Here is a 14962-nt window from a genome sequence, read left to right as displayed (position 1 = left end):
GCTTTTGATGCACACTTTCTAAATTCGATTTCTGTTACTTAAAAAATACCCAGGAATTCAAAGCTAAAAACAACCTGATCAATGGTAATACCTTAGTGGAAAAATCACTTATGCCTGTGGCTTTCATTTATCTTCCTTCTGTCAACTGTGTCTCTTCATGATTTTGTTGCTTTTATTACTACCTATGCCTTAGATATGGTAAATCAAGTAAAAGAAGTTGAAATGCATTTTTCTCAATTTAGCTTATTAATGATTACATTCAGTTTTATAGGACAAAAGTTGACGCTACAAAGGGTTGATAGGAATTTGGATGTATCTGTATTTCCCTGACTTTATTAACACGACAGGTTCAGACTATTTGCCTTTGGTACGTTTGACTTTAGCAAAGCAACCAGCCTCATGATCAGTGTCTACTTCCACATCTGGGCTATAAAGCAGCCTGACTTAGTTCCTGTATTTTGACTGTTCCTCCAGACATACTGGTCTTTTTACTACCAACACAGTCCTGCTATTCCCATCCTGTTGTTGATGGCATGTTTCTACCAGGGTTCCAATATCCAACTAAAAAGTATGTATGGGCCCAGGGAAGGGAGTGGCTCATGAGAGCCAAATTTCCATTATATTGAGCCACTGGTTAATTTCATTTAGAGTTTTCTTTCTGATTAACAGGATTCTCTCTTAAAATTCCTTGTTCAGGTTCCCTGCCAACTTTCCTTTTTCTAGGTTTCAATGGAAATACTGTTCTAGTAACAGAGCTGTGGTACTAATGTGAACATGTGGAATAAGTACTCTGAGCATTCCTGGAGGTGGTAGTAGTAATAGTAACAATCAAATAATATCCACTACTTTTGTTTGTGGGCATACCATGTGTTGCCCTTTGTGTACATTACTTCTAAATGAGGACTTCTGGGAAATCATTTGGAAGGAAACAGATTTCTTTAATTATTCTTCTTGTGTTTGGAACTGGAAGGTAATATGGCAAGTGTGAGCCCTACAATCAGCCTCCAGCTGACCTGAGAAAGTTACATTTCTCCTGCAGAGAACTGCTTCTCCAGCCCCCCCTGACCTCTGAGCGCCCGTGACTTCCTAGTGCCCGTGACTTCCTAGTCCCCGGTCCTGCCCCAGGCAGCCTTTGGGATTGGAGGGTTAGAGAAGCTTATTTTATTTCTTGTTCATGCCCGTGACTTCCTAGTCCCCGGTCCTGCCCCAGGCAGCCTTTGGGATTGGAGGGTTAGAGAAGCTTATTTTATTTCTTGTTCATGCTGCTTTGGGATCACTTTGATGGTTTGTGACTTTGCATTTTATCCCTGAAATAGTGTCTTTCAGGAAATGCAAAAAGAAAAAAAAAACCCACCAACAAAAAACAAACAAAAAACCGGAATTTGTATTGTTTAAATGTCTGTGGTTGATATAAAGTAATTTTAAAATTCTAATAATGTTTCAAAGCATATTCTTAATAGAGTCTGTGAAGAGGCCTTTTCTGTTTGTGTGAAGGAATGCTGGAATTCACATTTGGGTCATTTGTGCACTAATTGGGTTGTGTCTTTCCAGTTGACTGGATTATTGCGGATATTTTGGCCATCAGGCAGAACGCTCTTGGACACGTGCGCTATGTGCTCAAAGATGGGTTAAAATGGCTTCCGTTGTATGGTTGTTATTTTTCTCAGGTAACGTTTTTTTCATGCTTTTTTCTTTATATGTAGCTTATAAAAATTTTAGATTTGATTGAACATAAACTTTTTATAAATGTATGGGGTTTTTGGTTTATTTTTATGGGATTAATAGCTTATTCTAAATTGAAATAATTGTATTTGGCGTTTTTAATGGTGTGTATTTATATACATGTCTGATAACCCAGATAGCCAAATTAAATTAAATAACAAAAATGCAAATGTACAAAAATCTAACAAATAGGAAAATTTAAATGCATAGAATTTGATAGACGATTACCTTAAGCAACTAATAATAAAAGTAATTATGATCTGTAGTATGTAAAACAATAGTAAGCTATATATATAAAGTGCTTAGCATGAGTGTCAGGTAGGTAATAAATATTCAATATATATGATTTCCCAGAATGCCCTTTAAAATTATGTAATAGCTGTCATGTCATGAAACTCTGTATAACAGTCTCTTTTATATTCAAAAGGGGATTCCTAGCCTTTTCCTGTGCCATGTCTAAATAAATTATCTGACATGTAATTTTTTGAGTGTTGTGTGAAATTTATATGGAAGACATGCTTGTTAATATAATTTTCATAATTGACTAAAGAAGAAAGGCTAAAGTAATGGTAAGCTCTGAACATATGTAAATCTAGAAGTCATCTCATGAACAAAAGATAGCAGTACCACCAATTCATGCTACCCACAAGTTGAATGACGAGTGTTATGTTGTGTTTGAAGTCAGTGCTTGAATACTCGTTTCCTCTTTCCTCTTTTCCTCAGTCTTTTAAAGGAAAATAAAATTCATATAAATTTTGATGAAAAGTATTTTAAACTACTGGGTGCATATAAAAAATGGCATAGATTATGAAGTAGTGGACTTTATGTCAAGAAGTGAATTTTTCTAAAAAGGACTTGTTTTTCACAATTTGTATGAAGCAGAAATAATTCTATTCACAACTAGTTATTTACAAGCAAAATATGAGGAAACAGACTTTCAAGTTTTGCATTTCTTAAAATTATTGTATTTATAAAATACTAAGTTATTTTATATATATAGAAAAATACATAGATATACAAATATTCAGAAAACTAAGCATTTCCAAACTGCCACCTGTGGACATTGTAAGGTGTAGTTTAACTTTGGAATACATGGCAGAGTTCTGCTTGCCCTCCCCCCATCAATCCAAGCAGGTGTCTTGGGAACCTTACTGTTGTGTTAAATTAAAAAAAAAAAGAGATGTCATAGAGAGCTTTTGCTTATTTAAGCCCTGTGACGATAAGTAGAGATATGTAACAGCTGTGACTGACCTCTCAATTTAGCAGTGATGTTATTTATAACTGTGCATCTTTTTATATTCTTGTGTAGTAAAGCTGATGGTATTTTAAGTAGGTCACAGTCGAGTATTAAATAATATATGAATTAAAAATACTGTTCTTGTCTTTAGTGGAAGAGACTGTTCTCTCCCAGTGGTTTATTGTTACATTTTGGCTTGTGTTTATTACTTCTTCCTTAACTGTTTTAAACACGAAGGTCACTGTTATACTTCAGTAATATTTAAAACAGAGTATTTTGGACTTCATTAGTCTTTCCTATAAAATGATGAACATACCTATGAAATTTAAATGATTTTATAGCAAATATAATTGCTCCATAATTAAGGCAACTTGAGGAAGTCTTGAAATTTAGAAGTAGTAGTGGAAAGAAATGTGGTTTGTCTGAGACTTCGCTGCTAAAGCACGTTCTTCTGTGAACAGGAGTTTCGTTGGGGTAAAGTTTTTTATGTGGAGGGAAGAATATTCATGAATAGGTTCTATAATGTTTTAGAATTCTAAAGGAATAGGAGGTCAAAGCACTTTTTGAATAAAAAGGCAATTTATACCCAAAGTTCCCAGTCAGGGGCTTTATTGTCTCAGTTTCCTTTTTTCCTTCATTTCCGTTTTACTGGGATCCTTTCTCTTGCCCTTCTTGACCTTCTCAACCCCAAGACAGGCCGAGTTCTCGAAAACAATCAGCAGTTTTATGAAATATTTAAAGAATAGTCTTAAAAATTCAGAGCCCCTAGAAGGATGCCTAGTTTGGGGGATTAAGCCATTTAAGGAATGATCTGGGGAGTTATTGCAAAGAGTAGACTGGGGATCTTGGATCTTTCCAGAGAACATTGAGCTCTCATGATCAACCTTGGAAGCTTTTTAGTCTGTGCACTTTCCTCACTTCAGATCAAACTGAACGTTTTAGAATTACTCTGGAGGCTCCTGAAGCGCATTGGAGCTTTGGCCGGGGTTACCTTGTAGCCTGACTGTGCCCTGGTGACTGTGAAGGCCCCGAGAATTTTGCTTCAGTTTTTGACAGAACAGAAGTGCCCTGTTCTTTTTTCTCTGGGAGAGAGGATCAAAGCAATGTGGGTGTGCTCACCATTTACCCAAACTTGGCAATTTCCACCTTCAGCCTGCAACGACACTGTATTTGCTTCTCAAACCATAAATTTGGTCAACACTTATCTGCTCAAAATTGTGTTTCCCGACTGCATCAAGTCCCAGTTCCCTTGCATGACGTTCATGATGTACCGTGACCTACCCCCTGCAGTCTACCTTTCTGTTTCTAGCCTGGATCTGTTTCTCACCTCCCTCTCCCTCTTCAAGCTGTTCCTTTACTTTAAGAGAAATACCCTTTCTGCCTTTGCCTTTAAGGTCCAGTTCAGATGCCGTCATGAAACCCTTCCTGAGCCTAGCAGTCACTCTCTTTCCTCTGTCCTGCTTTTGTGTTTGGCTGTCTTTACGATAAAACTTACCAGATTCTCTTCATAGCATACTTGTATACAAATTTATGTATACATATGTATATACATAATAAGTCAGTGGAACTAATCAGAAAGCTCCTTAAGATACGTGGTCTTCACTTCTGTAGCTTCCATATACCTGGGAAAGAACCCAGATGTTTTTGAATTAAAATAGACTTTTAATAAGCAAGTTAAATGGTAGGGAAGAAATGGTATGTAAAGAATAGACGTAATGTCTTTTAAATAGTATGTAAAGAATAGACATAATGTCTTTTAAAACTTGGGGATGTTTTACATTGCAGTGTATGCATTCTGTGGCTTTCAATTCTAAAGAGATGGTGAAGAAGGAACCTATTCTCGTCAGTCCCCTCTATTTGGGTAACAGTGACAGGCATTCTGTAGAGCGCTTTGAGTTTATTCTCTGCTCTCGGGCGAGCCAGTTCCTGTGGGAGGAACCGTGACCAGATTGGAAGGCCACCTCTTCTCCTCTCCCCTCTACTGTCCTCTCCTTGCTTCTCTATGTCCATTTCCTTTTACTCATATTCTTGACTAAGACAAAATCAGAGTCCCCCAGTCGGTTTATCTTACAGAGGAATTCAGCTTAGCACAGAGGATCACAAATAACATCCCGGCCCGATGCAAAGTTCCAATGAAGTGCACTTATGAAGTTTAACTGGAGAGACCTTAATTTTTATGAAAGTCCTGTGTTAGTCTGCTCGAGCTGCCATAACAAAATACCACAGCCTGGGTGCCTTAAACAACAGAACTTTCTTTCCTCACAGTTCTGGAGGCTGGCAGTCCCAGATCAGAGTGTAGCAGGATTGGTTTCTCCTGAGGCCTCTCTCCTGGGCTTGTAGAAGGCTGCCTTCCCCCTGTGTTTTCCCTCTGCGAACACATCTGTGTCCTAATAGCCTCCTCTTCTGCTGGACTAGTCCCATTGGATTAGGGCCCACCCTTAGGACCTCACTTAACCTTAATTACCCCCGAAAGACCCGTCTGCAGATGCCGTCACACTGGGGGTTAGGGCTTCAACAAACGGATTTTAGGGAACGGAATTAAGTCCACAACAGTGCCACATAAATATCTAGTTGGGCCAGTTTTTAAAATCCCTAAAGATCGTGAGTGTTGACATTTTAAGGACACTTTTTAATGATTCTATAATAAGTCAGTAGAAAAATTGAGAGCTGAGATCCATCTGATTCATTTTGTTTTTGATTTAAAAAAATATATTTTTAAGAAAGAAAGCGCTTTTATTTTCATTTATTTATTTTTTTGGTGAGGAAGATTGTCCCTGAGCTAACGTCTGTGCCAGTCTTCCTCTATTTCGTACGTGGGACGCCACCATACTTACTTACTGAGCATGGCTTACTGAGTGATGTATAGGTCTGTGCCCGGGATCTGAACCTTGGAACCCTGGGCCACTGAAGTGGAACACGTGAACTTAACCACTGCACCACCAGACCAGTCCCTTGAAAGAAAGCATTTCAAAACTCACTGTTCATGTATTTTTCAGTACAGTGTAGCATGCAGTTTTATTTGAATTATGTTAAAACATAGCATTTTCAGCTAAATGTTCTTTAGATACTAATATTTGAATGCATTAAATATAGTTTAATTCCTAAAATGTAATTTTATTCTTTACTCTTTTGGAGTGAAGTTACCTTTTTGCTGACTGGCCATTGGATATTTTAATAGTAAATAATTTTCTCCCCCAATTTTTTTTTATGTGGCAGCATGGAGGAATCTATGTAAAGCGAAGTGCCAAATTTAATGAAAAGGAAATGAGAAACAAGCTGCAGAGGTACATGAACGCAGGAACTCCAGTAAGATTATGCTCGTTTTTATTATTTTATTTGCCAACTCTCATTTTTCGATTTAAGAATCAAATTAGAATTTAAGAATTGTTTTGAAAACGTCTTATCCCGTGGGTCGTAAATCATTCACAGTTTTGCCGAGGCAACAAAGACCCTCTAAGTAGAGGTGGGCAGCCCTCTCTGGCCGCCAGACGGACTGCTGCACACGATTCGGTCTTTGCTGCTGCTTGTCAATATTGACTTAAAGACGAATAAAAGGAGAACATTTGGTTTCTGTAGTCTATAAATAGAAAACAGAACTGAGCTTGTAACCTTACACTTGAGCTACTTAAGAGCTCCTCTAACTCCTCGTCTTTAGTACCAGATGTAGTTTTAGAAGAAACAACTGTTTTCTGTCTCTCAGTATAAATTTGGATTTCTTGTATATATTGAGTTATTTGAAAAGCCAAAAATAGTATGAATATCTACAAACACGGAATCATTCAGTGTAAATATTATTTTATAAAACTTTGCTCCCCAGAAAGGAATCTTAATATTCTCTTTGAAGAATGCTAATTGCTGCCAAGTGGCCATCCCCCGGCTCCCTCTGAGGACGGACGAGCAGGGCTGCAGTGACTCCTGGAGCTTCGTTCAGGCGCTGCGTGGGCGCTCCGTGGGCGCTGTGTGGGTTTCTGTCCTCTTGCTCCGAAACTTTAGCTCAGGGCACAAGCTCCTTTCTTTTCTCCTTTCTCGTCCCCTCTCTCCTCCTCCTCTCTCTTTGCCTTCTCTCTCTTCTCTTCTGTTCCTCACCAGGGCTCATAGGTGGCAGCCAGAGCTCATATTTAAGGAAGACTTTTCCATAGTCAGCTGAGGAAGTCCCCTAATGTTCAAGTTTTTTACTTGTAAGCATTCTCTAGTTGTTTTTACATTATGAAATTGCGTCCTGTTTTGGGATGACCTGGAGTGTTATTTTTCTGTTAATCTTCAAGCTTGTCTTTGTTTCTTTAAATACTGAAGGCATCATTTAAAGATGTGTTTAGTGATTTCAGTATTTGAAGTCCTGTTTAAGTTTGTTGTTTTCTGCCAGTTTTTGCTCATAGTACTTTCTTTCCTTGTGTGCTTGGTTATCTTTGCTTGCTGCTGATTGTATGTGGAAGATTATTTGTAGACATCGGTTGAAGCCTAGTGCCTTCCTCCAGAGAACAATTGCATTTGCTTTAGCTGGGCCCCTTAGGCTCCTCTAGTCTGGGCCCACCGAAACCAGATTTGGAGCTTGAGGTTAATTGGGCCGCTCAGGCAGTGCAGCCCAGGTTGCAAACCCATGTGACACCTGTTGGACATCTGGTTTACTTTTATGCTGGGAGTGTAGCCTTTGGTGGTCCCTTCCCTTCTGGTTCATGCTTCACATTTCTGCTTGATTTTTGTTCTCCTCATCTTTTTATTTCTTTTTTGAGGAAGATTAGCCCTGAGCTAACATCTGCTGCCAATCCTCCTCTTTCTGCTAAGGAAGACTGGCCCTGAGCTAACATCCATTCTCATCTTCCTCTACTTTATATGTGGGATGCCTACCACAGCATGGCTTCCCAAGCGGTGCCATGTCCACACCCAGGATCCGAACCAGCGAACCCCGGGCCGCCGAAGAGGAACTTGTGCACTTAACCAGTGTGCCACCAGGCCGGCCCCTCTCCTCATCTTTTAATCTGTTAAAACAGAAGCTCTGTTCTGTGCTTGCTTCTGCTTTACTGTGTTTGCTTTAATTTTGGTCTTAGCATCTTGCCAGGTCTTTGATACTTTTAAAATGATGTTATATCCAGTTTTTAAAAGTATTTCAGTAGAAAGGTTGGTTGAAATAACCTAGTCTTTCACTTTGGGCTATCAGAGACCCTTTCTGTTTTTCAAAGGCAAAAGTCTAGCTTGTTGATGTTCGTGCAGTTGTGTTGAATAATAGACTGGCAGGCTCAAGAGGCAGTGCTGTAAATGGTGTCACCTGAAGGTCGCTGTGGGTCCAACGCCTGGTTTCTTAGTATCTGGATGGCCACTTCATTTGTTAATAGTTAAATGCTATGAAACTCATATATATTTCTCAGATTCTTCATGATTCTCTTTTGTTTCTGAAAGCTAATCAAGTCATTGACAGGGTAGAATATATTTATCAAGTCAGCTTTCGTATGGTTTAATATGCCTCATAGGAATCTGTTTCATGATTAAATCAGCTTTTCTCATTCAATATTAGTATTATTTGAAAGGCTGCAGAATTTTGTTTACAAAAAATATGTCTGTATTATAAATTACTAAGAAATACATTTCAGTAATTATTGCTGGGACAGTTGTGAGTACAAATGAAACATATATGATAAACATAACTACCTCATATAGAAGTCATTTAGTCAGCGTTTGAGCTGGTACAGTTCATGGCACAAGTAGAGAGTCTTGTGCCTTGGGGTTTTTCTCCAACTTTTGCTCAAGTTCCTTTTCAAATGGAAGGCAACCTAGTGGGTAAAAGTATTGGCTTTGAAATCAGATTTGAGTTTAAATCCTGGATCTGCCTTTTAAACTTTGTTACTTTGTGCACGTCACTTAGCTTTTCTAAGTTTTAGTTTCCTTATACGTTAAGTCTGTTAATAATTACCTAATTTTATAGCTAGGATTAAATAACATGTTTGAAAATTATACTGATTGTATTAGTTTCCTATTGCTGCTGTAACAAATTACCACAAACTTATTGGCTTAAAATGACACAAATTTTGGGTATGACAGCAAAAGCACAAACAACAAAAGCAAAAATAAACAAGCGAGACTACAGCAAGCTAAAAAGCTTCTGCACAGCAGAGGACATAATCAATAAAATGAAAAAGCAACCTATGGAATGGGAGAGAATATTTGCAAACCACATGTCTGATAAGTTTCTAAAAATCTATAAATCTATAAATTTCTAAAAATTGATGAGGAAGTCATGCAGAAGAACAAATAACCCAACTGAAAAATAAGCAAAGGACTTGAATAGACACTTCTCCAAAGAAGACATACAAATGGCCAACAAGTGAGTGAAAAGGTGCTGGACATCACTGATCATCAGGGAAATGCCAGTCACAGCCACAATGAGACGTCGCTTCACACCTGTTAGAGTGGCTATTACAAAGTCAAAAGATAACAAGTGTTGTTCAGGATGTAGAGAAAAGAGAACCCTTAGATACTGGAAAACAGAATAGAAGTTCCTCAAAAGATTAGAAATTGAACTACCATATACTCTAGCAGTTCTACTTCAATATATATCCAAAGGAAATAAAATTACTAGCTTGATGAGATATTGCACTCACATGGTCATTGCAGCATTATTCATATTAGTCAAGATATGGAAACAGTCTAAGTGTCCATCGACAGAAATAGATAAAGAAAATGTGGTATATGTACACAGTGGAATGTTTTTCAACCTTAAAAAAAGAAGGAAATCCTGTCATTTGCAACAACGTGGATGAACCTTGAGGGTATTATGCTAAGTGAAATAAGGCAGATAGAAAGAGAAATACTGCATGATCCCACTTATATGTGGAATCTAAAAAAGTTGAACTCATAGAAGCAGAGTAGATGGTGGTTACTAGAGGTGGAGGAGGTGGGGAAAGGGGAGATGTTGGTCAGAGCGTACAAAGTGTCAGTTATGCAAGAGGAATGAGCTCTGGAGATCTAATATACACCCTGGTGACTATAGTTAAGAATAATGTATTGTGTACTTGAAACTTGCTAAAAGATTACATCTCAACTCTTCGTACCACACACACAAAAAATATGGTAACTGTGAGGAGATGAATATGTTAATTAGTTTGGTTGTGGTCATCATTTCACAATGTGTATGTATGTTAAAACATCACGTTGTGCAACTTAAATATACACAATTTTTTTGTGAATCATACCTCAATAAAACTAGAAAAATTAATAACACAAATTTATTATTCTAAACATTGTGGAGGTCAGCAGTCCAAAATGGGGCTCGTTGGAATAAGATCAGACTGTTAGTGGGCTTTAGGTCCTTTCTGGAGACTCTGAGGGAGAATCTGTTTCCTTGCCTTTCCAGCTTCTATAGGTTGCCTGCATCCTTAGCTCGTGGCTTAAGTCTTCAAAGTCAGCAGTGGCTGGTCTGGTGTTTTTTTTTTTGTTGGCTGTCTCCCTGATTCTGACTCTTTGCCTCCCTCTTTCCTATTTCAGAACCCGTGTGATTACATTGGGCCCATGTGGACAGTCTAGGATATTCCCATTGTCTTGAGGTCCAATGACTAGCCTCTTAAATCCCCTTGCCACATAACATAACATATGCACAGGTCCTGGGGATTAGTAGTGGACATGTGGGGGAGGGGCATTATTCTGCCTGCCGTACTCATGCATTTGTGTGGCTAAATAATTGTCTTCTGATCATTCATATACACCTTCCATAGTCAGTAATAAGCTCTTTGAGGAAAGAGATAACTTTGTGTCCTGCCACACTTTTGTATTCTTTCTCTGTAAATGTATAGTGGAATTTTTAGTGAGTTGAATGTTTCTGATTATAATTGTAGAAAACTTTTTTAAAAAGTTGTTACTTGCTAGAATGGATTAATTTGGGGGCACAAGGCAGAGATGCAGTACCTTTTTTATATTCTGTACATCTCAATATGAAGTAGATTTTTATTTAAAGAGAAGACAGTGATTAAAAGATGTCTAGCTAATCAAAATTTATTTAAAATTCTGTGACATTATTTCTATATACACGTGCCTGCTTTGAAACTATTTAGTAAACTGGATAGAATTTTTAAAAACCAGAAGGGAAGGAAACTTAGTATGTATTAAGAGCCTGCCACACAGTGCTTATGTTTTCACATATTTCCTTTAATCCTCACAGCAACCCTGAGTCTTCATTTGTGAATGAGAAACTGGGACTCAGTTAAAAGAAAATTAACTTATCCAATGCATAGAGAAATGGCTATTTTTATTTTTATTTATTTTATTTTTATTTTTATTTTTTTTAAAGATTTTATTTTTTCCTTTTTCTCCCCAAAGCCCCTCCAGTACATAGTTGTATATTCTTCGTTGTGGGTCCTTATAGTTGTGGCATGTGGGACGCTGCCTCAGCGTGGTTCGATGAGCAGTGCCATGTCCGCGCCCAGGATTCGAACCAACGAAACACTGGGCCACTTGCAGCGGAGCGCGCGAACCCAACCACTCGGCCACGGGGCCAGCCCCGAGAAATGGCTATTTTTAATAGAAGGCATCAGTTCAATAGTTGGTTGCAATTTGAACACAGTCGTGTGCCACATAATGATGTTTTGTCAACAATGGACTGTGTGTACAACTGCGGTCCCCTAAGGTTAGGCCATGCAGCCTAGGTGTGTAGTAGGCTGTGCCATCGAAGTTTGTGTAAATGCACTATGCGATGTTTGCACAACGATGAAATCACTAACGATGCATTTCTCAGAACACATCCCCGTTGTTACGTGATGCATGACTGTATATTTAAAACTCTTAAATGGCTTTTTTCCTTTTGAATAGACTTTTAATGTGAAATAGCTTGCTAATTTTCCATTAGAGGATAAAGTATCTATTTTTAAAATGGTTTATTACATCTTGAATATAGATTTTCTTATATCGAAGGTGATTACTAAAGGAAATAGAATCTCTGGTTCCTTCCAAATGAAAATTAGCAGAATAGGAGATTTATATGAACACTAGCAAAAATCTTCTGCATAATGTGGTTTGTAGCATTTTGTCTTTTTTTTTTCTCTTGTCCTCATTACCGCCCTGTCCTTACGTAGGGATTTCAGTTACATTTTCCTAATTGGGAAGCGAGTCCAGAAATGTCAGACTGCCCTGTTGGAATTCTTTTCACGCCCTGGTGCCTCAGTTTTAGTGCTTCCCCTTCCTCTGTTGCCACCTTCTCCAGTTCCAGGCTGGAGAAGATAGCTGCCTTTTCTGTCAGCACTTTGAAAGTAATAGCAAGGAGGTTATCGGATGAGAGCACCTGAAGGAGGAAAAAGTATTACTTTAAGGTCTTGGCTCTGCCTCTTGCTCTCTGTCGTGCCAGGCTCTCGTTCGAGAGCCAGGAGAACTGCTTTGGCCTCCTCACCTTTAGAGGCAGCTGTTTCTGAGGATGCAGCATGCAGAGTGACGGTGGGGAACACGGGTCACCCAGCTCATGTCATGTTACTCCTCTTCCCGCTAGATATGTCATCACAGATTTCTAAGGCAGATCTGTTTTAATTTTAACAGCAAATTGCAATATGATTTTGCACCAAGCACTATATTGAGTAGATTATGTGAATTATCACCTTTTATTGTTACAGTATCTCTCTGTGATGCAGGTATCACAGTCATTTCATTTTATAGACGAGGAAACTTAAGGGCCAGCGAAGATCAGGAGTTTACTCAGGGTCTCAGGGCTTGAAGTGGAAGGTGTGGGATTGGAAGCCAGGTATTCAGACTGTTCTCTACTTTTTCTCTAGTTATATTCTTTGTAAATATGATTTCCTATAGAAGATCACTTACTTTGTGGAGTAGTGGCCGTAAAATAACTTTACATTTATCCAGTGACTTTAATAATTCATAGTCTGACTGCCAAACTATATTTTACTTTTGTAATGTAACTTTTATTCTATGTAATAGTTTCTTTTAGAATTTGGAACCTACTCACTGACTTGTTGGGGGCAGGGGTAGTAATGGGCTTTGGAGTTTTTTTTTTAATTTTTAAAAATTGTTATACTTCACATACTGTCAAATTCACCATCTTAAAGCATATAATTTAGTGGTTTTTCATATATTTGCAAAGTTGTGCAACCACCACCATTATCTAATCCCAGAACATTTTCATCATCCCAAAAAGAAACCCTATACCTATTAGCACTCACTCCCTGCTCCCTCCTTTTCCCCGCCTGAGACTAAAGACTCTGTGTAGTAACTTTTTGTCTTGTCTAATTGTTTTATGCCGTTCTTGCACTTCCACATTTAATTACACTGGCCTTTTCGTAGTTCCTGCAATGCTCCAAGTTCTTTCCCACCTCAGAGCCTTTGCTCACAGTGCATCTTCTATCTAGTGGCTCCCTCCCTGTCTCTTATGGAAGTATTATCAGTGAGGTATGATTGATGCAGATAGTTACAGTATAGAGTTTGATGAATTTGGTATGTGTATACACCCATGAAACCATCACCACAATCAAGATAATGAACATACCCAGTACCTCCAAAGGTTCCTTGTATGTCTTTGTGCCTGTTCTATCCCAAGGCAATCACTGAGCTACTTTCTGTCACTGTAGATTAGTTTGTATTTGCTAGAATTTTATATAAATGGAATCATACAGTTTGGACTCTCTTTCTGGAGTGTATCTGGCTTTTTCCACTCAACATAATTATTTTTGAGATTCATCCACATTATTGTCTGTATAAATAGTTTCTTTTTACTGCTGAGTAGTATGTCACTGTATGAATATACCAAAACTTGTTTCAGTTTGGGGCTATTGAAAATACTAAAAATGCCTAAGAATATTCCTGTACAATCCTTTGCATCTGTGACTTGACATTTTATATTCATAACAGTGCCTTGAAGAACAAAAGTTTTTAATTTTGCTAAAGTCCAATGTATTGATTTTTCTCTCGTAATATCTACTGTTTGTGTCCTATTTTAGAAGTCTTTGCCAAACTTAAAGTAACTAAGATTTTCTCCTATGTTTTCTTCTCGAAGTTTTATAGTTTTAGTTTTACATTTAGATCTATGATCCATTTTGAGTTCATCTTTGCATATGGTGTAAGGTCAAGGTTCGTATTTTTAAATATGAACATTCATCACCACTTATTGAAAAGCTTATCCTTTTCCCCATCCTTTGAAATAACTTGATTGCATATATATGGGTATATCTCTGGACCATTCATTCTGTTCCATTGATCTCTATGTGTATCCCCAGGCCAGTACTAAACTGTCTTGATTACGTTTGACTATAATACATTTTGAAATCTGCTTAGGCAAAGATAGTGGGTTCTAAAGACATTTATATGAGTGAGTGGAAAGCTTGTATTTTTGCATGGAAGCTAAAAATGCAAAATACAGAGCGATAAGTATACCAGTTTTTCAGATGAAACTTTGGAAGAGATTAATCATAAGTTTGTGTAATGAAAAACTTTGAACTCTCGCATAAGTTCATCAAGTAGGAGTTTTATGATCACAGATCATTCAGATAGGGGAATGCCCCTGTACTGGATGTGTAGGTAGACGGTATTATCTAGGATCTGGCGTGGATGGGTAAAATGAACGTAATTTTCTCCCATGAGCTCCTTCTATCCTTTTGTTTCCTGTATTCTGTTTGTACTTGAAAAGATTTGATAGCACTGTCTTATTTTTGTCTTTTGGCTGCCAATTAAAAATGTTGGGGTAGTTTTTATAACTTAGTTCTAAAGTCAAGAGTTTTTCACCGTGTGGTTTTACTGTTTCTGTTTTCACTTTCCCTAGCAGACAAATGTAAAAGCTTAGGCTAATTGATAACTTAGTAAACATCCAGTTTGATATTCTCCTTTACTTATAAGTACATTACTTCAGTTTATGAAGCTGCTTATAAATTGTCATTTAAAATGCATTAAGGGGGCTCTATAAAATAGGAATACTGTGTATCTTTTATAATGTGAACACTTATTACCTTTTATATTGTGGAATTTTTGATATTTAGTTTTTCTCAAATGAGATAGACTTTTGGTATTGATACTTAGGGGCACTAATTT

At 37.8% G+C, this 14962-nt stretch overlaps 1 protein-coding gene across 2 annotated transcripts in view; it reads left to right on the top strand.

Moving 5' to 3' along the window:
• The window catches only part of AGPAT5 (1-acylglycerol-3-phosphate O-acyltransferase 5), a 51336-nt gene that overhangs the window by 11546 nt on the left and 24828 nt on the right, over window positions 1–14962 (top strand). Inside the window, exons 3-4 of one of the 2 annotated variants that reach the window (XM_023630678.2) lie at window positions 1552–1667; window positions 6176–6265. In XM_023630678.2, the coding sequence (XP_023486446.1) occupies window positions 1552–1667; window positions 6176–6265 (206 nt within the window). The remainder of the gene's footprint in view (window positions 1–1551; window positions 1668–6175; window positions 6266–14962) is intronic. The other variant, XM_023630679.2, reaches the window with a different exon arrangement.

Source organism: Equus caballus, chromosome 27 (genome assembly GCF_041296265.1).
Source record: "Equus caballus isolate H_3958 breed thoroughbred chromosome 27, TB-T2T, whole genome shotgun sequence".
Lineage (NCBI taxonomy): Eukaryota > Metazoa > Chordata > Mammalia > Perissodactyla > Equidae > Equus > Equus caballus.
This window is presented reverse-complemented; position numbering and strand designations above follow the sequence as displayed.